Source organism: Vulpes vulpes, chromosome 12 (assembly GCF_048418805.1).
Source record: "Vulpes vulpes isolate BD-2025 chromosome 12, VulVul3, whole genome shotgun sequence".
NCBI lineage: Eukaryota > Metazoa > Chordata > Mammalia > Carnivora > Canidae > Vulpes > Vulpes vulpes.
In genome coordinates this window covers 165,164,196-165,185,873 of record NC_132791.1, presented here as the reverse complement: position 1 = coordinate 165,185,873, position 21,678 = coordinate 165,164,196, and the positions used below count along the sequence as shown (strand labels likewise).

The 21,678-nt window shown below is 50.8% G+C and overlaps 1 protein-coding gene across 1 annotated transcript in view; it reads left to right on the top strand.

The window, feature by feature from the left end:
• The first annotated feature begins 756 nt into the window (after window positions 1–756).
• SPIRE2 (spire type actin nucleation factor 2) overlaps window positions 757–21,678 on the top strand; it is a 33,288-nt gene continuing 12,366 nt past the window's right edge. The window contains exons 1-6 of the mRNA XM_026004868.2: window positions 757–1,166; window positions 12,729–12,772; window positions 17,443–17,799; window positions 20,356–20,436; window positions 20,560–20,724; window positions 21,383–21,469. Of these exons, the coding sequence (XP_025860653.2) occupies window positions 896–1,166; window positions 12,729–12,772; window positions 17,443–17,799; window positions 20,356–20,436; window positions 20,560–20,724; window positions 21,383–21,469 (1,005 nt within the window). The 5' untranslated portion in view covers window positions 757–895. The remainder of the gene's footprint in view (window positions 1,167–12,728; window positions 12,773–17,442; window positions 17,800–20,355; window positions 20,437–20,559; window positions 20,725–21,382; window positions 21,470–21,678) is intronic.

Genomic DNA, 21,678 nt, shown 5'->3' with positions numbered 1-21,678 from the left:
AATCTCCTGCTCCTCCTCCCCGCCCCCTCCCCAGGGATCCAGGTTTGGGACCAACTGCCTCACTGCCATTTATCTTCCAGGTGCATTCTGGCTCTGCTATTCTGATCCGATACAACTATGGCTCAAAAGGTCTTGGGATCTGCCTGAATAAAGTTACCCATATGCCTGGCTGGCCTGGAATGAAGGCACACATTCAAAAGGGGAGTGTTGCATGACACTGGTGAATGATGCTGCCGTTTACTTTCCACAGGGAGCTCGAGCATTTAATTCAGACACAGGTCTCCTGCTGGACAGGGTCCTTCATCAGGTGCTTCACAGCGCAGGGTCTCCCTGGCTCACATTACCCGAGAGTGAGTGACCTCCTGAGGTCACCTTGCCAGCGGCCCATCGCCCCCCCACCCCGCCCCCCCGCGCGCCACTACAGGTATCTGCCTGTGAGCTGGGGGTGGGGGTGGAGGGGTCCGCAGGCCTCTGGACTCCCTCCAGCAGCCCAGCAACAAACGTGCCCCAGGCCCCGCAATCACTGCAGTGTCTTCGGCGGGGCGCCGGTTACACCCGCTGAGAGAGCCCCGGGAGCGCGCCTCCCCCCAGCCTTCCTCTCCCCTACCCCGCGCCTCTGCCCCCTCCGCCCCGCCCGGCGCCCTGCCCTCCCCGCTTCCCTCGGCTCCACGTCCGCAGCGCAGACCCGCTCCACTCCCTCCTGTCCCTCCCCCCCCCTCCCCCTCCGCCCCGCCCTCACCTGCGGCCGCTCGCAGGGGCGGGGCCGCCCGAGGATGACAAAGCAGCGGCCGGCGGCGCGGGACCCGCCCCCCTGCGCTGGGCGGGTGCGTCGGCCGCCCCGGCGCGGCTGTTATGGAAACGGGCAGGGCGCGCAGGAGGCGATAATGGGGCGGCCATGGCCGGGGCCGGCAGGTGCAGCACGGACGCTGCCGGGGCGCTGGGGGCCGGGGGCGCCGGGCGGCCGGAGCCGGGGGAGCTGTCCCTGGAGGAGGTGCTGAAGGCCTACGAGCAGCCCATCAACGAGGAGCAGGCGTGGGCCGTGTGCTTCCAGGGCTGCCGCGGGCTGCGGGGCGCGCCGGGTGCAGGGCGGCGCATCCGGGACACGGCGGACATCCTCCTGCGGCGGGACGGCTCGGTCAGCGCGCGGCGGGAGCCGGCAGCCGCGGGTGAGGCCGGCGGGGGTGTGCGGTGTGGGGTGCGCGGGCCGCGACCCTCCGCTGCGCTCCCCTACCTCCTGTCCCAGCCCTCCGCTACCCTCCCCTCCCCTGTCCCTGCCCTCCTCGGCCTTCCCCTCCTCTCCCGACCCTCCCCTCCGTTCGGCCCCTCCCCTCCGCTCCCCTCCTCTCCCCCTCTCCCTCTGCTGGGCCTGGAGTGGAGCCCCCATTCTGCGCCCTCCTCCCGTCCTGGACCCGGCAGCCCTTCCACACCCTCCCTATCCTGAACCTGGAAGTCCCATGCTTCTCCCCATCCTTCTCTTTCTCACCCGGTCTAGGATACCCCCTCCCTTTTCTGGAACCCTTCCCTAACCATCCATCTCTTAATGTCTGCTGTCACTTGGGCATGTTTTCCTCAAGGGAGAAGGATTTTGGTTTTTGATGGCTGAGTACCTTCAGCAGACCCAATCCTGCCTCTCTTATCCCCAGTTCTCCCCACCTGGGGCTAGTTCCTTCTGCTTTGGGGGTGTGTAGCCCAAGTCTTTTTAATCCAGTGATTCATGATGTGGAATGCTCATTGCATTGATAACTGCAGATGCCTTAGGCTGCAAAGGAACAAGTGTCCTCTTGAAGCTTTTTTTCGTGGGAATGAGAGTGGGAAGAGGGGGCTGTGTCTCCCTTGGAATCCCTGCAAATTCACCAGTTGCCTGGGTTTAGTAGCAAGAAGAATGTGTAAGATTTGGGAGACAGCCTGCTTGATCTTCTATGCTTAATCACCAACAAGAACAAATAATCCTTTGAAAGATATTTGAAGTCTACTCAAAATAGTGAGTTTAAGTGATTTTATCCTCTTTCTTAGAAAAAAAAGAAAGTATTTTCTTTCCTGGAGAACTGGAGTGCTAGTCTGGAGCATATGCTGATATTAACCCTGTGGGGAAGCACAAAGGCTCTCTGTACTGGCATGGTCAGTGAGAACCGTGGTTCGCAGAGGTCCTTACAGGCTGGTTTCCATCCCTGCTGTGGTGACAGGGAGGCCCTGTCAGGACCCTGCTTTGCTCTGGGACATTTGCACGTTTCTGCATTTCACACAAAAAGCTCCAACATATTTGACAGATGAATAAGAGTTGGTACAGACATAGTATTATTCCGATTTTATACTCCGTGAAGCTGAGGCTCACGCTTTCTCAGAGTTACACAGCAAGAGGATTTCGATTCAGCCTCAGATTCTTGCTGCCTGTGTGCAAGGTCTTCACAGGTGGGATGGGAGCATCTCCCCGGGGGGCCTAGATGCTGCATATTTACAAAGAGCTTGTTTCCTGCAGCTGTATTTTCCTGTCTGTGCCACTCCGTATCCGTGGAGATGACAATATAACCCAAGATCTGGCTCCTGGCACCACGTAGTGGGATAGGACTGTAGGGACCTGCCTGATCTGACCCTCTGATTTTATTTTTTATTTTTATTTTTTATTTTTTTTAATTTTTTATTTATTTATGATAGTCACAGAGAGAGAGAGAGGCAGAGACACAGGCGGAGGGAGAAGCAGGCTCCATGCACCGGGAGCCCGACGTGGGATTCGATCCCGGGTCTCCAGGATCGTGCCCTGGGCCAAAGGCAGGCGCCAAACCGCTGCGCCACCCAGGGATCCCTGACCCTCTGATTTTAAAGATGGGAAAACTGTGGCACAGAGGGCTAGCTGGTTAGGACTCACGGCCCTGCATCTCTCTAACTGGGGTGTGTGTGTCAAGCCATGTTTACTTTCTTTCTTTTTTTAAGATTTCATTTATTTATTTGACAGAGGGAGAGAGTCCACACAAGTGGGGGGGGCTTGAGACAGGGAGAAGCAGGCTCCATCTCAGGACCTTGAGGTCATGACCTAAGCCAAAGGCAGATCCTTCACCTGCTGACAGGCGCCCCATCAAGCTGTGTTTCTTACTGGTACTCTTAACAAGCACCTTGAGGGCTGTCCAAAGTATTGGTGGTCACTGGGTCCTCTCTAGTCCCCAGGAGACTCTGCTTCTTGCTGCCTCCACACCCACAGCCTAACCGGAAGTCTGTGTTGGGCTTTAAAGCTAACATGTGGCCACTCCATGACTCCATGGGGACTTACAAGCCCGGGATGTCAAGGAGCCCAATTTCATTTTCCATTCAGTACGATCTTTGGTTTCTGTTCATAAACACATCTCATAAAGGTGGATGAGGTATGACTTGCTACCTCTTTAAAGATTAAGAAAAATAGGCACCTGGTGGCTCAGTGGGTTAGGTGACTCCTACTCTCAGCTCAGGTCTTGATCTCCGGTTGGTGAGTTCAAGCTCCACATTTGGGCTCCATGCAAGTCATGGAACCTACTTAAAAAAAAAAAAAAGATTAAGAAAAATATATTACCCTGAGCTCTCTCTTCACTTCTGTTGAGCTTTCATGAATCAGCTGAAACATTAGTCCCTCAAAGTGTCTCCCCCAGCATTTCTCCAGGACTCAAATGAGTGGTAAATTCTTGAAGGATGTATATTTATTTCTTGCCATGAATAGCAATAGGGAAAACCAGGATCATTTAACCTTGCCTCTCCTGGGCTCTCAGGACAAAGTTCTGGTAAACCTAGCATCAAGTAAATTTTAAAATAAGTGTATAGAAATCAACAAAACTAAGCCACATTTGGGGGAATAACTAATATCCTAGCATACCAGGTGTAGTATGTCTCTCCTTTTCCAGCTAAGTGCAGAAAAAGTCCTCACCTCCATTCTGAAGATGTATAACTACTTGGAAGCCCACTCTTTTTTTTTTTTTTTTTTGAAGTGGGGAAAATATGTTAATATGTGAAGTTATTTTTGAGAGGCCATTATTAAAACCTTTTCATGGGGAAAGGTTACTTTTTTTTTTTTTTTAATTGAGGTGAGAAACTCAGGCATCACAGTGAATGCCTGTACACAGCTGTTGCCTGAGGCAAAGCTAATTCCCTAAGTACAGCGTGGTCAGCGATCGATCCATCGATTGATCGGGTGACCCTGCAATGCTTTCAGGACACTTGTCCTCTTGGTGCCCTCCTGGGCAGTTCACCCCAGGAGACTGCTTCTCAGTGCCGTATTTGGCTGTCCCCTTGACGGAAAGACCACCTGCCCTTCTGCTGGTGAAACATTTCTCCAGGCACCAGCGCTACAGATGACCAAGGAAACCCCCTTGGGCAGGCAGCAGCTAGACATTAGTGTTGACAAAAGTGTGTCCGAGATGAGGGTGAGCTCATTATCTCCCACCTTTCCCATCCTGCTTGTGCTGATTTACACACTGTCCTACTTTTTTTTTTTTTTTTTTTTTTTTTTTGATGCCGTAACTTTTCACAGACCCTACTCTTCAGCTTGGGTACCTCATATGAGCTGTCCACCAGACCCCACCTGCCCCTCTAGCCCCTCCAGCCTCTTCCTGTTCCTTCTGTGTAGAGTTCAGAAGCCAGGTGCCCCCATGGCCCCCAAAGCACTGGCACCTGTCCGCAGGCTAAGCCTCTTCAAGTGGCTCACCGCTGCACAGACCCAAGGCCTTCTCAACTCAACTCATTTTCAGCCCTGAGTTTCAAGCACAGAGATGACTAGTAGTCTGTCCTGCATTGGATGGCGGTGTCCTGTGTCATGAGTTCCATGGGGCCCAGAATTCTTTTTTTCACCTCAGCCCAGTGGCTAGAGAAATAGCATTGCTAAGGAGCAGGCTTTGGCATCTCACCAGTGGCCCGGTCCTCCTCCATAAACTGGGATGATGGTAGCATGTGCTTGAGGGGTGAAGACCAGTGAGGGAGCATCAGTACAGAGCCCTGGGCCCAGGAAGTGTGTATGTGCACAGACACAACACCCACACGCACACAGATGCCCACACAGACATACAGATGCACACAGACACACACGCACACATGCCCACATAGACATACAGATGCACACAAACATGCACGCACACAGATGCCCACACATACAGATGCATACAGACACAGATGCCCACACAGACATATAGATGCACATACACATGCACATGTACATGGGTCTACCTGCCCCACTATAGATGTTCTCTCAGGTCCCCTGGCCCTGTGTACCCTCTCCCAGGAACTGAATGGGGTCCATGGCCACCAGGAATGGCTGTGGGCCATTGGTGTTCTGGAAGGCCCTGTTAGTCCTGTGGCCCCAGCTGGTGAAGCTGAACTTGCTGGGTCTCAGTGGGAGGTCCCCTTTTCAGTGACTGGGGACTGCCTTTTTAGCTTGCCTGTAGTTTTGTTGATGGCTCTCCACACAGATGAACTTGCAGATGAATGTTGATGGGCACTGTCCAGCGATGGTATCCCCCTGACATGCTAGGGAGAAGTGAGAGCTGCTTGGAAGGATGAAATCCTGCTTCTGGAGCAGAGAATATTCCCCTCCTGGCAAATCTCACAATATTTCTGGTTGAAATATTTTCTTTCAGTCAGGTCCTGCTCATATAGCTTTTATTCTGGGTTCTTGACTCCTCACCAATGCTGCCCCAGCCAGAATGACACCCATTCTTGCTGTCACATGGGATCCTTGGCGCTCTGGGGCTTTTTTTTTTTTTCTTTTGTGGCATCTTGGGAGGGTCACCCAGTCAAGACGTAGCATAGAGATGAAGCCAAGCCACCCAGGGACTGGAGGGCACTTTGCTTTACAATCCAGGGTGACAGCAGCTGATGTTTTCAGGCCCTTGCAAGGATGTGCTGGGGGCAGTAATGGGCTCACTCTTGTTTACAGCCTTGACACTGTTAGGATCCCCATTGTGCAGATGAGAAGACTGAGGTTCCCAGAGCAAGGATCCAATGGAGGACCAGCTGGGCTCCAGCCCTGTGCTCCCCACCAACCCCCGGCATGGGGCAGCATTGGGTACCACAGGAATGGCAACAGTCTCCTGCTCCAGGGGGCACCTCACCCAGACCTACCTTTGGAAGCAGCACCTTCAGGGTTGCATGCATGGGTGCTCACAGAATTTTTGGCTGCAGTCCTAGGAACAGGAAGGAGTTCTGCTGGGTGCACTTGCCTAGGGCCCCTGTGCACATTTCTTGATGATGTAAAACCTCATCCACAGAAACATCCACATACTCCCTTGTATGTGGAGTAGGGGCCAGTGGGCATGGTGAGGTTCCTGGTTCTGCGTGCAAGGGGAGGGTGTGGGCCCTGGGAGGACGCCCTTCTGGGTGTGACTGTGTGAGGCAGATAGCATTCCTGATTTCTTTTTACCTCTGAGCAGAGATTATCTCAAGGCATTCCCCAACAAGACTTCTGTGAGATGCTACAGCCTGGGGTTGGCTGCCACAGATGACCAGGATAAGCTTAGCCTGTGTGGCTGCTTTGGCCCAATACCCACCCGGCTGTTTGCAGGTTCTGCCCTGTGCTTTCAGGAGAGGCTGCAACTGTCAAGAAGGTGTCCTTGGGGTCCCTGTGCACCTGCAGATTGGCTCATGAGGGATACAGCCCCAGTGTCTCTGCTACCTTCAGGGCCCTGATCACCCCCACCATGGAGGTCTTCACAAAGAAGAGGTTTTCTGTCTCCTGTGATGGAATCAATTGTCTTTTCAATTGGGCACCAGGGGGTGACCTGTGGGGGTAGAAAGTATTTGAGTGGCTCCCACAAAGGAAGCATTGTGACACTGGTTGGTCTGGTCCTGGGATGTGGCCATTTAAACAAATATGCCAGTGAGTATCAGCTGCAGGAAGGCTCTAGAGTTTCTCTCTCATCCTGTTCGATTCCTCAGAGGGAGTTTGGCCTCCAGTAAGGACCCAGTCAAGGAGGAAGCCTGCCTGGAAGTGGCAACCTGGGGGTGAGGCTGATCAGCATGGGCAGAGTTCCGGGTACCTGTCCTTGTCTTTAGCTCTGCCTGCAATCACCTCTTGTTCAGTGTTCACATTTGGGTGTACTCAAAGAGACAATGTGGTACTCCTGAAACCAATATTGCACTGTATCTTAACTAACTAGAATCTAAGTAAAAATTTGGAAAGAAAAAGAGGCAAGGCATAAGAGTTTAGAAGCAGGGTGTAAGAGTTTCCTTTGGCTACAGTAAACAATTTACACAAAGTCACTACTTAAAACAACACACATTTAAAAAAAATTTAAAAAAAATAAAAAATAAATAAAAAATAAATAAAAAAACAACAACACACATTTATTCTGTTACAGTCAGAATGGTCAGAAATCCAAGATAATCTCTTTGCCTTAAGGTCAGCTGGTGAGCAAGTTTACTTCCATCTGCTATCCCAGTTCCCCTTCCAAGAGTAGGTAGGCCCTATGAAAAGTTTTGGTATCAAAACTTTTGAGGTAACATAACATGTCCACAGGTCCTGGCGATTGGAACATGGACAGTTTGGGGGCCATTGTTCTGCCCATAATGGAGTGGAAAGAGTTACATGGGCAGAATGGACACTCTTCCTACCACCTGGATTCTTCCTATCAACAATATCAGAACATGGATTCTGGAGTTAAAGTTCTACCTAATGCTTTACTGGGGCTCTTCTCACCCTGGAGTCCACTGGTGGGCATGTTAAATACAGGTTCTTGGATTGCTGGGTCCCATCCTGATAAGCCTGATTCTGCCCAGGTCTGGGGTGGCCCTAAGAATCTGCAATTCTGACAAGTTCCCAGTAATGCTAATGCTGCTGGTTCCAGAACCACTCTGACCACCAATCTACTGTCTCTGGATTCTACACACCACACCCTAAGAAGAGGTCACCCACCTCTTATTGGAAACACCTCCAGGGCCAGGACCCATTCCATCTTCAGGTGACTAGAATGGCCCCAGTGAAGGGAAGAACTATTGGTCCAGGTGTTGGCTCCAGAGCAAGGCTATATGGATTGGACCTCAGCCAGGTGACTTGGGCTAAGTTTCTCACCCTCTCTGGGCTGCATTTAGGGCCAACGGTGGGGACTACATGAGATGGGCCCCCAAAAGTACTCAGGAGGTTCAAGTGAGTCATCCTTAGCCAAGGGGGAGGAGTGCTCAGAAGGGAATGCATCCTTTCAAGCCTGCTGCCTGTCTGCCATGACTATCGGTGGGGGCTTTCTGGGGTAATCTCCAGGATACCCTAGCAGACGCTGGGTGTAAAAGTTCTGTAGGAGCAGAGGAGCACCGACCTTTCCCTTACTAGAACTTGGTGAAAAGCAGAAGGTTGACAGTATTATTGCTTGGAGTGTGGGGAGTCTCTGACGCATTTCCTGGTCTTGGGTCTCCCCTGGAATTGATTCAAGTCATGGTGGTCCTAGATTCTTGCTGCAGGGGAGGAAATCACACCCTGTGGGTGGTGTGTGAGTGGATGGAGAAGCAGCCTGATGTCAGCCATGGCTGTGGAGATGAGCAGTTCTGGAAGCGAGATCCGGGAGGAAGAGCCTGCCACCAACTTCTGAGGGCATCTGCCCCACTGAGCTCTCCCCTTGTTTGCTGAACACACACACAACTTCCCGGATTTGAGCAGGCACTTTCCCCTTAGCTTGGGCTTGCTACCAGCTCACTTCTAGAAGCCAATGCTTGATCTCAGACATTACTTAAGTTTTAAAATTGTTTCTTGACAGCGAAACAAGCATTTATTGAAACATTTACTAGATGCCAGACACTACATGGTTTTTGTTTTGTTTTTTAAGAATTTATTTGTAAGTAATCTCTATGCCCTACAGTGTGGGGCTCAGACTCAACCCTGAAACCAAGAGTCACATGTTCTTCCAGTGGAGCCAGCTGGGTGCCCCTGGTTTTGTTTAATCTTTACAACAACCTGTGTGGTAGGTGATACCCGTCCTGTAAAAAGACTCTGAGGAACCTATTGTGTCACTTTTGAGTCCATGTTTGCTCCAGACCATGAGCTCCTGCCCTGGATTGTGGGAGAGCAAGGTGGACACTGCGCTCTTGCTCATTCTCACACTTGCACAAAAATTAATTTCTTGATGCCATAGCACATGTTCCAAATTCAGCAAGTGTAAAGGGAAACTGTTGGAGTCTCCTGCCAGCCTTCTCATAATAGGAGCAGACTTAGTGGACATGTTTTATGTCTATACCAGCGAGCAGGTTCATACAGCCCCTTCTCAATACGGGGGCTGCCCTCTGCTCTTCTCCTTAATAGGGAGCTCAGTTTGTCTCATTACAAAGGATACCTCCTCCTTTTTAGGGGCTGCCTGGTGCCCCCTCCTGCAATGTCCCCACATATCTTCTGTGAATATCTGTGTGTCCAGTGGTTCACTGGTACAAAGGGCATTCCTGTGAGTGACGGGCTCAGTTACCCTGCCATGTGGGACAGACTGACTTACTCAAGGCAAGCAGGGATGAAGTTCTGAGAGATGTTGCAGGTTGCCTTCCTTGGGATTGTTGCCATTCCCCACCAGCACTGAGGGGGGCCCTGCAGGGACCTTGGTCTGTCCACCCTGCCTCTTAGCCACAGAGGTGTTCCTGAGAACTCAGCCAGAGGAGCAGAGACAGGAGCTACCTGGGCTCAAGCTAGAACCCCTACCCCTTTGTCATCTGTGTGCATAGTTGGTAATTAAGAACCCTATGGTGCCTGGCAGCCTGGGGGGGCCTAGTGGAACCAGTGCTGTAGCCTCCCCACACCCCTGCACGTGTGTGGTCTCCTCGGGGGTTGAGGTAGGGAATCCTTGGCTCCCCCATGACTGTTCCCTGTACTGGCCCCAAGCCTAAAGAGAGTCACAGGCAGGGTGCCCTTGGGCTGAGCCTGGTCAGGAGGTCTGATGGCCCCATGGATGATATCATCACAGTGATCACAGCTGTCCACATCCTCACAGGATACTGTGTCCTAGGAGGTATCTGAGTCTGCTCCCCCATGTGTCTGTTGAGGTAACCTTGTGAGTTAGGTTGGGCAGGTATTGTCTCCATCTGTGGGAGAGGAAAGGAGGTCAGAGAGGCGAAACCCTCAAGGTCATGACCACACATAGGTAGGGGTCTGGCCTAAACTGCACTTCTCCTTCCCTATGCTCCCCACCCAGGCACAGAGGGGTGAGGCTGTCAGACCACTGTCCTCCTACCACCTACCCCACCTGCTGGGTAGGGGGAAGCACTTCCTCTGGAAGCTCCGGCTACAAAGTCCAAATCATCTTTCATCTTATACTAGCGTGGCATGTCATCATTTCCAAGAAAACTCCCTAGTGTCTTGATTTCTCCTCATTTGTTATTTTATACACAAGACATCACAGTGGCTTTTCTTTCCCAGTACATCTTGGCAATGATGTTCTTTCTTACAGGGGGAGAGAAGCACCCGGTGGAGGGGCAGCCCCCCATCAATGTGATCTTGATGGACCAGTGAGAATGCTTCCATCCTACCTGCCTCCATCTACTTATGTCTGGGTCTCTCTACTTTCCCTCTAAGACTGTTTTATCTTTTTTTAATTTTAAATTAATTAATTAATTTATTTATTTATTTATTTATGATAGTCACAGAGAAAGAGAGAGAGAGAGAGAGAGGCAGAGACACAGGCAGAGGGAGAAGCAGGCTCCATGCACCGGGAGCCCGACATGGGATTCGATCCCGGGTCTCCAGGATCGTGCCCTGGGCCAAAGGCAGGTGGTAAACCGCTGCGCCACCCAGGGATCCCTTATTTTATTTTTAAGATTTATTTAGTTATGAGAGACACAGAGAGAGGCAGAGACACAGGCAGAGGGAAAAGCAGTCTGCACGCAGGGAGCCGGATGCAGAACTCGATCCCGGGTCCCCAGGGTCACGCCCTGGGCCCAAGGCAGGCGCCAAACCGCTGACCCACCCTAGGATCCCCTAAAACTGTTTTAAAAAAGCAGAAGGTCGTTTGCATAATCCTGTGTGACCATCCTGGCAACAAAGTTACTGTAGCTCAAGTTAGGACTCTGCACTTTGGGGTCTGGCATTGCTTGCTGGGGGCTCCGCCTCTGTCATTTATTGGCTCAATGGTTTTGTGTGACATTCTGCACTGCCTGAGCCTCGGTTTCTTTGCCTGTGAAGAGGGAGTCGTACCAACCTGCATAAGGTCATTGTGGATTGAACCCATTATAAGTCATGTATTACTTTTGTAGCAAAGAGCTGGGCACAATCTCCGCCCTTAAGGGGTAGCTTGCTCCTCAAAACCCAAAGACTCCCAAGTCCTTGCAACTTGAAATATAGGTAGATTAACAAACACTTATTTTTGTTAACATATAGACTGTTTAAACCAGGGACATATGCGTTAAAATTATTCCAACCAGAAGGCTTCCTGTTGACCAGAGGACTGTGCGGTGCTTAGTATGTAAAGGGTATTGAGAGGCTGTCTGACTCCCTCCCTTTCTTGGTCCTCAGGATAACTCAGGACACTGGCTGCTTCCAGGGAGTATCTTTGTTCTGAGTCTGATTTCTTCCACTTTCCATTGTCTTGATCTAGTCACAGCTATGGACTTGCATTGAATGCCCAAACATGGGCCACAGTATACTGCTTGCTGCTCACTTTCAACTTCCCTTATGTTGGGAGTAGATTGTTTTCCATTATTTTAATGGATCAGCCCAACACAAACTCCCTTTATCTTTGGCAATCTCCCTAGCTCTTAATGGCATTTTGAAAATATTTGCAGAGTTAGCAGGTTCACTTAGCAGAGATTTCATGGTTTATGTTTTTTTTTTATGCCCTACCTCATTCCAAAAAGAAGGCAACTCAGGTTCACCCCTTAGCACAGGTTCTACTTAGATGCTTAATTCAAGGAAGGCTGTAGAAGTAGGTGGGTTTTCTGTGTCTCATCCAGCCTGGCATCTTGGGAGACCCCGGGGGTGGTGTGAGGGAGCAGCTGAAGCAGATTTTAGGGTTCCATGGTATGGCCTCATCTGGCACCACCACTTACTAGCTGTGATACTTTGGGGCAAATTAGAAAAGCTTACCTTTCTGAGCCTCTTTCTTCATCTGTGAAATGGGTAACAAAACCACCTATCTCCTACGTGGTATATGGGTTACAATGAGTGAGCACTTATAAACATGTTAATTCAGTGCCCTGTTTAATAATAAACATGATAAAATGCATAGTGCCTAATGTATATTCAACCCAGAGACTCTGACTGTCTGATGGAGGCACCGACAGTTTGGGGGCAGATCTCCCAGTCTACAGATGGTGGCCAGATGCTGACTCCACTCAGCTCTTAGGAACTCCAGAGCAAAATCTGTTATTTCCCGGGTCTCTCATTTGACTCTGCTGTGATTTGGGGGCACATGGGTTCAGATTGTGAATTTTAGAGCATGAGGTCTTTCATCAAACAAGACTTAACTGACCTGCTTTCTCCTCATTCCCTCCTCACTCTAGCACCAACCATGCTTCCCCAGGGGACCCTGTTGGCTGCTCCACTCTGAGGGGTCACTTTGGGGTGTGACTGGTATGTGGGGTGTGGGCAGGGGCTGTATCACTCTCCTGGCCACTGTACCTTGATGTCCAGCCCAAAGATGGATCCTCAAGTATCTACCCAAATGACTGGCAGCTTGGCTTAAGCTTTCTGGTGTTCCACTGGAGCCTCTGGGGGCTACACTCTGTGTTCCTTAGAGGGAAGGTGGGTGGGTGGCCCTATTCATCAGGGCCTGGGGATGCTGAGGCATGTCTTGACTGCCTGTTATCTCCTCTTGCAGAGTCCACAATGATGGTGTTGTCACCAGCCAGCTCAGAAGCCCAGGTACCTTTAAAATAATTTTTAAATTTACTTAATACACATTAAAATTAACATATATCATATAATGTAAATTAAAAAGCATGCAAAGTTACATAATTGTTTCCACGTGGTAGGACACAGATAAAATACTCTAAGGGCTTCTTTGAAGGGACGTGATGAAGAGAGTGGGCAGGTGAGGATGCCCACTGGGGTGGTGTAGAATCTGACATGCCCTGGAGGGCCTGAAGCGGGGGCGGGGGTGACGGGACCCCACCTCACTCTCCCCTTCCACCCCCAAGCTCCTGGCATTGTCTCCCACTGAGCAGAGGGAGGGAGCACAGGTGATGTGGTCTGTTGGGTTGGCCTGCTGTGCACACAGTGTCAGTCAGAGGGTGGGTCTGGGGGGCCAAACAGGAAAACCAGCTTGTGACCAATGTCCAGGAACCCCCATCCCACCCACAATTAAAATCTCACCAATGTCTCCCTGTCCCATCTACCTGCCCCCAGGAATTTGTTCTGAATTTAATGTTTATCATTCCACTGCCTTTAAGAAAGGTTTATGCAAATATGTATTTATATATCAAACATAGTGTTACACCAGAGTAGCAGGGTGGTCACAGACCAAAAAAGGCCATATAGTCTGTTGTGGAGAATTTTATTTTATTTTATTTTTTTAATTTAAAAAAAAAATTTTTTTATTTATTTATGATAGTCACAGAGAGAGAGAGAGGCAGAGACACAGGTAGAGGGAGAAGCAGGCTCCATGCACCGGGAGCCTGACGTGGGATTCGATCCCGGGTCTCCAGGATCGTGCCCTGGGCCAAAGGCAGGCGCCAAACCGCTGCGCCACCCAGGGATCCCTATTTTTAAAAATTTTTTTTAAAGATTTTATTTGTTTATTCATGATAGACATAGAGAGAGGCAGAGACACAGGCAGAAGGAGAAGCAGGCTCCATGTGGGGAGCCTGACTTGGGACTTGACCCCGGGTCTCCAGGATCGCGCCCCAGGGCCAAAGGCAGGCGCTAAACCACTGAGCCACCCAGGGATCCCTGTTGTGGAGAATTTTAAAACAATAATAAAATCATCCCAGAGTTTTCGTGCTTTTCCTTATTACTACATGCTGGCAGTTAATAATGTTGATGATAAGACACCCTTCCCAGCAGCATACTGCCTATGACTGTCCAGAGCTCTATGAAGTGGTACTGTTGCTCTAGGTTGCTTTCTGTAATTCACTTCAGGAAAAAAAAATGTTTTCAAGACTCCTCTCCATTTCTGTCCTGCCTTCCTTTGCCCACTGAGAGTATTCTGGATACTTTTGTTTACCCAAAGCCCGGGAACATTCCCTTGCCTTTCAGACAGTGCTCCCAGGGCTGTCCCTCTTGCCCAGAGTGGAATATGCATCTACCATCTACCACTCCAAAGGAGACCTGTTATCAATTTTTTAAAATATTTTTAAAATTTATTTATGATAGTCACACACACACAGAGAGAGAGAGAGAGAGAGGCAGAGACACAGGCAGAGGGAGAAGCAGGCTCCATGCACCGGGAGCCTGACGTGGGATTCGATCCCGGGTCTCTAGGATCGTGCCCTGGGCCAAAGGCAGGCACCAAACCGCTGCGCCACCCAGGGATCCCTCCTGTTATCAATTTTGAAAGTATTTATAAGGAACTTTGTGTGGGGGGTCCAATCTGGACCCTTGTGCTCGGAGGCCCCCACAAATTAACCTGAGAGCCTCACCCCAGGAACTATGGCAGGAGGCCACTTGTCATATTAACCTAGATTCTTGCTACTGGCACCTAGCTAAAACTGTAAAACTATCCTGCAGCTTCAGCTGCTTCTCTCTGTGAGGCTTTCAGTTTGCAGGCTGCTCAGTTCTTGCAACACTATGGGCAGGGAGGGGTTGGAGGTTCTGAGACTCTGGCTGGCTGCCCAGATTTTTCCTTATGGGAAAGAACAGGCTCTTTGCCTTTCAGGGAGAGTTTCCAGTGTCTGCTGGAGCACAGAGAAGCTTTTAACGGTGCAGTTATCAGATAAGAGGCTCATGTTGGAGTTAACCCTTTAACTGTTGTGGTGCTAGTTCAGGCCAGCTACCAGAAGAAAGGGAGAGGCACGGGTGGGTTTGGGTGCTGCTCTGTGATGGGCTAGAGCAGGGGGTTTCCTGCATGGCCTGTCTGCCCTGTTCCACGTGCAGCCTCCAATGGAGAGACCAGGACAGAGCTGCCCCTGGGTCAGCAGGGCCTGTGGAGTAAAGAGGGGGCATGATTGCTCCCACCATCTCCTTCCTGGCATCTACCTCTAGGCCAGGGAAGAATTCACTGGGAATTTGTGTGAACCATGGTTCTTGCCAGCCCAGCAGTCCTGATGGCCATGTAGGTCCTCTCTGGAAATCCTACTGCCCCAGGGGACTCCACCCAGCATTGGCCTTGTGCCCTCTGACTCATGATTTGGGGTTGTGACCCTTGCCTGCCTAAAGCAGAGATAAAACCGCCTCCAAGGGTGGACTGGGGTTTTGTTGACTTTAGGCTGGAACATTGCTCTATTGGAGTCCTTGCTCTTTGTAAGCAGGTCCACCCCTCTGCCCGTGTGGCCCCTCCAGGCTCAAGCATTTCTGCAAGATAGAGAAGGCTGTCTTGTGCCTATGCCCTGCTTAACACTGATTTTCTCCATATTGTCTTTCAGCTCTGCTCAGGCTAGCCCCCCCATCCCCACCCCGGGGTTGTTTTTTTTTTACATACAAGGCTTCAAGTGGTGGCAATGTAGGAAATGAGAGGAGAGGCCAGAGGCCTTCCAAGATCCACCAGGCTGGGCGGACTTGGGGGTGGAAGGTGAGGGCGTGGCTCCGTTTGCCACAAAGCAGCCTCCCACCTTGCAATAGGCTTAGAGCACAGACTGCGGGCAGACTGGAGTCCCAAGTCCAGCTCTGCCAGCTGCTAGCTGTGGTCAGGTAACCTGAGGTTCGGTGCCTTCCTCCTCTACCTGCAAACCAGAAGTTATCTCTTGGGTTGTCCTATACTTAAGCAGCAAAAGGGTCCGAGTAGTTAATGAGATGAGGCGTGCTATTGTCATTTTGTATCATTGTCATAAAGGGGAAATGTCAAAATATGAAAGCCAAGCAAACTGGAAGCAGATCCTAGGGAGTTATCCATATTTCCTCTGTGTTCAGCTGCACATGGCTCTTCCCTGTGTGAGCAGATCGGACCTTTCCAGGACTGTATTGCTGTGAGGGAATGTCAGGTGCAGATGGCAGGTGAACAGATAATGAGTGGAGTGGCAGTATTTTGCAGATGTCCTCTAGAGAACACAGATTCCCAGTTAATGGTAGTCCATGAAACTAGTGGTTTCTACCAAGTAAAATTGAGAAAATGCTGAGTTAAAAGGTCTCTCTCTCACAAAACTCAAAGGTTTTTTTAACGTGGCTAATATACTTTTAAAAGAAATAATAATGGAGAACTTCAAGCCTATGTAAAATAAACAACAGCATAGTGGACCTCACACCTGGCTGGGTACCAACAGCTACCGTTAGACTTGTCCCTGGGTAGCGCCACCTGCTCCCTGCCCCCACTTAGGTGCAATCACTTTTTTTCTTCTTTTTCGGGTTAAATTTACATACATTGAATGTACATGGAGTTTAAAATATTTTTAAGTGAGAGAATGTCATTTTTTTAGTTCAAGTGTCTGTACTTTATCATGTGTAGCTAACAATTCCAGCATGCTAGTCTTTCTCCTCTGACTTAAAATAAACAATTCTGTTACTTTAAAAGCTAATGTTTAATTCAGTTGACTGTCCTTTGAAATCACATTTATTGGGGTATGCTTTATATTCAGTGAGCTTCCAATCTCTATCTCAACCCTTGGCTTGGAACCACTGATCTGCCTTTCATGGCTATAGCTTAGACTTATCTTGCCTAGAGTTTTGTATAAATGGAAACATGCAGCAAGGAGACTTTGGCTTCATCACTCTGTGTTCACTGTGTGTGTAAGATGAGTGCATGCGGTTTGATCCTTCGTACTGCTGCCTGGTATCCCACTGTAAGGATGGGTCACCTTTGTTTATCATCTACCAGTTGAAGACATTTGGACATGTCAGGTTTGTCCTGTGGGCATTCCAGGAAAAGTCATGGGTGGGATGTATGTCTTTCCTTTTTCTTGGTTAGATATCTGGGAGAGGAGTTTACCACTTCATGTGGAAAAACCATGTTTGACCATAAGAACTTGCTGAGCTGTTTTCCACAGTGGCTGTGCTGTTTAGGGAGCATCATGTGCATTCTGTGATGTGTTTGGTTGGCTCACAGTATATACCCTCTGGATAGGGAGCAAGCTGTTGCCATCGGACAGAAGCTGTGTGCTGTACTTTCATCTCAGGAAGTTCTCTTGTTTTGTTGTTTTTTTTTTTTTTTAAGATTTTATTTATTTATTCATGAGAGATACACACACAGAGAGAGAGAGAGATAGAGACAGAGACAGAGACACAGGCAGAGGGAGAAGCAGGCTCCATGCAGGGAGCCCAATGTGGGACTGGATCCTGGGTCTCCAGGATCACACCCTGGGCCAAAGGCAGGCGCTAAACCGCTGAGCCACCCAGGGATCCCCAGGAAGTTCTCTTGTAATTGGTGGGGCTGCTGTCCCTCTCCGGCCTGGATCCTTTGCAGGCTACTCCCTACCCACCCATGACCCTGGCTCCTGGTCCCGCAGATGGTGCAGTCACTGGGTTTTGCCATCTACCGCGCACTGGACTGGGGTCTGGACGACAGTGAGGAGCGAGAGCTCAGCCCACAGCTGGAGCAGCTCATCGACCTCATGGCCAACAATGACTGTGAGGACAGCAGCTGTGGAGCTGCCGATGAGGGCTATGGGGGCCCGGAGGAGGAAGAAGAGGCCGACGGTGGCCCCCGTGCCGTGCGCACCTTTGCCCAGGCCATGCGGCTGTGTGCGGCACGCCTGACAGACCCCCGTGGTGCCCAGGCCCACTACCAGGCGGTGTGCCGGGCGCTCTTTGTGGAGACGCTGGAGCTGCGGGCCTTCCTCGCCAGGGTCCGTGAGGCCAAGGAGGTGAGTGCACAGGGATGTGCAGGGGGGGGCGGTGAGTACATTGAGGGCTCCCTGGAGGCCAAGTAGGGCAGGCATGGGCCAGGTGGAGCCTGTGGAAGGGGAGCAGGGCGCTGGGTGTGGTATGAGCAGGTGGGAGGGACCACAGGTAAAGAGGACTTGGCATCTGTCCTGCCCCATCCCCCCACTTCCCCATGTGCTGGTACCTCTGTCTCCAATAGGAAGTGGAAATCCTCAGCTCAGGACTGGGAGTAGCCTAGGCTTGCTGTCTGCACTCTTTGTGGGCACTGCTCCAAATGCTTTGCAGGTTTTACCTTAACCCTGAGCCTACTTCTTAGCCCATTTGCCCAGGAAGGAGCTGAAGTTCATGGACATTAAGTTACAGGCTCTCAGCCTCTTGGCCCCAGGACCCCCCAGGTCCCCATGTTTACATCTCCAGCAAGGCCTGGGTGTCCTCTCCCCACTGGTTCCTTCTGGACACAGGAGCTAAAGGCTCCTTGCTGTAGGTCCATGCCCACAGGTTCTCACTGTGCTTGGAGTTTTGGGGAAGTAGGAAATGCAGTGACAGGAGCGCTCCACCACTCTTTTTACAGATAAGCAAAGACAGGTTCTGAAAGGTGTCCCTTGCCCCAAGTGCGAGTTAGTATAGGCAGACTGCAGTCTTCCCAGGGCTGTCCTGTCTCTTCATGGTCCCAGAATTACTAGCTGGAAGTCTTTCTTCAATCTCCCATCTTCTCCCTTGGAGGGGGCTGGCATACTTCCTTGAAGCAAGGGGTCTTGGAACAGGGACTTCTGCCTCCCATCCGCAGCCACAGATGACAAAATGCAGACTTTGTAGAGGGCCAGGGAATCTGCTTCACCCATTCTTGGTTAAATGGAAGAAGGTGTTTTTTGGAATTGCCTGATGCTAGTCCCTGGTTCTACCCTGACCAGCTTCCCTGAACCTGTGGGTCTGAGTAGACTCTCAGGATTGTTCTGATTGATGGAGCCTGTGACCCAGCACAGGATAAGTCAGTGACACTGCTTGAGCCATTGAGCCCTCATCTACAGCCCCAAGGGGGGTGTGGTTGCTCTGCCCACTCCTTGTTTCCCCTTCCCACTTCTTGGCATCTTGGAGATGTTCTTCTAATGTTCTAATTAGTGGATGGTCTTAATTCTTTTGTTTTTCTTGCTCTGAAGTCATCTGTTCTGTTACTGAGATCAATTCCTTATCCAGACAATGGAAGCTCTTTCTTTAGCAGGAGCAAACCATTCTAGACTTCCAAGTAATTGACCCAGGAGATGTCCAGGGAATGGGTAGTGACAGGGAGTGAGAAGAGGGTCTGTCAGCGACACACTTCTGGGCTGGCATTTTAGGAAGAGACACCGTGCTCAGGGACAGGTATAGAAACTCCAGGAGGGGTGAGAGACCCACCCTTCATGCCCTTTGCCCACAGGAACTGCCAGATCACACACAGGTCTATTTTTAGAATCAGCCAGATCACACCCCATGTGCTGCTCCAAGACTTGGCAGCATTTTCTAGAGCATCCCAAAGCAGTTTAGCAAGTAACTTGGGGTGAAACCAGGGTAACCGGTTCTGTCCTAGGTCATGGGGGTGGGGGGAGGTGGTGAAGTGGGAGCTGTGTGCTAAAGGTTAGATGCTTCTCCAGGGTAGGGGACTTGATGGGAACAGAGTCTCCAGCTGCTGTCATGATCCAGGACAATAAAGGCAATGAATCTAGCAGCCTCTTCCCAAATTCTCAGCAAAGAACAGTTACCTAACAATCCTTGGTGTTCTCCTTTGGCCCTCACCATGATGACAGCATTTTCTCTCCTTCAAGAAATACAAACCTGTGTCTGTTTCCCAGGACTTGCTGTGTAACTCATCCATCTACCCATCCACCCACCCATGCATTCATTCATTTATTCATTCATTCAACCATTGTTTGAGACCTAGCATCTGTCATGTTGTGCTAGAAGCCAGGAGTACTCAAGTGAGAAAAAAACAAACATATACGTGGTTCTGGCTTCATGGAGCCAGTAGTCCAGACAATAATCAGAGAAGCAGATAAATGTAAAACTGCCACGGGGATCATGTGTCAAGAAGCAAGCATGGGTATTCTAAGAGGGTGGGTGTGCATGTGCCCTGGGCAAAGAGGCTGAGGTATTCCTGAGGAAGCACCTGGAGAGCTGGGTCTGAAGAAAGACTGGGAGCTCTTCACAGATGACAGAGGGCTTCCCCCTGTATCCCTTCTCTGGGTTGTGTAAGTCATCTGAGAGAAGGGTACAGGAGGTTCCGTATGGGTGCTAGGTGGGTGTCACGCTCTCACCCCTGCCCTCGACCAGGAGGAGCTGCCAGATACTTGATGGGACACAAAGTATCCCACATGGTTCCAAGACTAATGGAGTTGTTTCCTTAGATCTTTCTGAGCCCAAGCCTTGGCCAGAAATTCCCACTCATCCCTTTTTAGCTGGTGGAATAGTAGCCAATGTGTTGGGGAAATGTCCCCAGATGGACAGACCAGCAGGGACCCATTTCCCCATGACTCCCATTCTCTTACCTTCTCCTGGACCAACAGATGTTGCAGAAGCTCCGGGAGGATGAGCTGCAAGCAGAGAAGCCCCTGGCAGAGCTTGACAACCTAGGACACACAGACTGGGTAAGACATGGCTTCTCTCCTAACCTGGGACACAGGGTGCAGCCCCCCAATCTGGGGTTTGTGCCAGGGCCTTTGGGAACCCTGCTGGGTCTAAGGGCCTTTTTTGTCTTCTTGGGGGCCCAGGCCCGACTCTGGGTCCAGCTCATGAGGGAGCTCCGCCATGGAGTGAAGCTCAAGAAAGTTCAGGAGCAGGAATTTAACCCCTTGCCCACCGAGTTCCAGCTTACCCCTTTCGAGATGCTGATGCAGGACATCCGTGCCAGGAACTACAAGCTACGCAAGGTCATGGTGAGCTGGTAGGGGGAGGAGCCTGCCTCCGTGCCTTCTGCTCACCGGTGGTTCTGGAGCCCCCACTCTGTGTTTGGCCACTGAGCTGGGTTTTCAGATGTGCACAGGCAGATATGGCCCTGATTCACCTGGCTCACTTGACACAGTGTGACATGAAGGACATGGTATGACATGAGGGACATGGTGTGACACCAAGAATGGAGTGTGACATGAGGGATGCAGTGTGACACCAGGGATGCAGCATGACATCAGGGATGTGGTGTGACATGAAGGGTGGGGTGTGACACCAGGGACGTGGTGTGACATCAGGGATGCAGTGTGACAAGGGCAGGCAGAAGAGATGTGTGGAGGATTCTGGAGGACCAGTAGCAGGAGCTGAAATTGTGGGATTGTCTCATTTTATGCTCACATAGGCCTTCTGTGTACTGGCTTCACTTTGCAAATGTTAAATGTGTGAGTTCATTTCGTTCTTAGAACAAGTGAGTGAGAGGGGTGTCACTGACCTTCATTTCCACAGGAAGGACCTGAGATGTAGGGAAGCTAGTGGTTGTGTCATAGCTGCCTTGTCCCTGCCATGCAGCCCCTGCAGGGAAGGATGGTGTGAGGACTAGCCCAGCTCCTGCCCTCAGCCTTGGCTGCCTCCCATCCTCCCCTACAGGTCGATGGAGACATTCCTCCCAGGGTGAAGAAGGATGCCCATGAACTCATCCTGGACTTCATCCGCTCCCGCCCTCCACTGAAACAGGTACCAGCTATGTGGGGCCCCCACTTTTGGCCTTCCCTCCCCAAGGGCAGAGTGGCATCTCTACCAGTGGAGGTGGCTGGAAGGTAGATTCTGAGATAGACCTGGGGGCCCCGGGAGTACACAGGTCACCTTCTAGTCTGCCCCCTAGTGTGCCAGCTCCTGATAGGCCTGGCTGTGCCAGCAGGGTTCCTCCCCACTCCAGTGTGTCC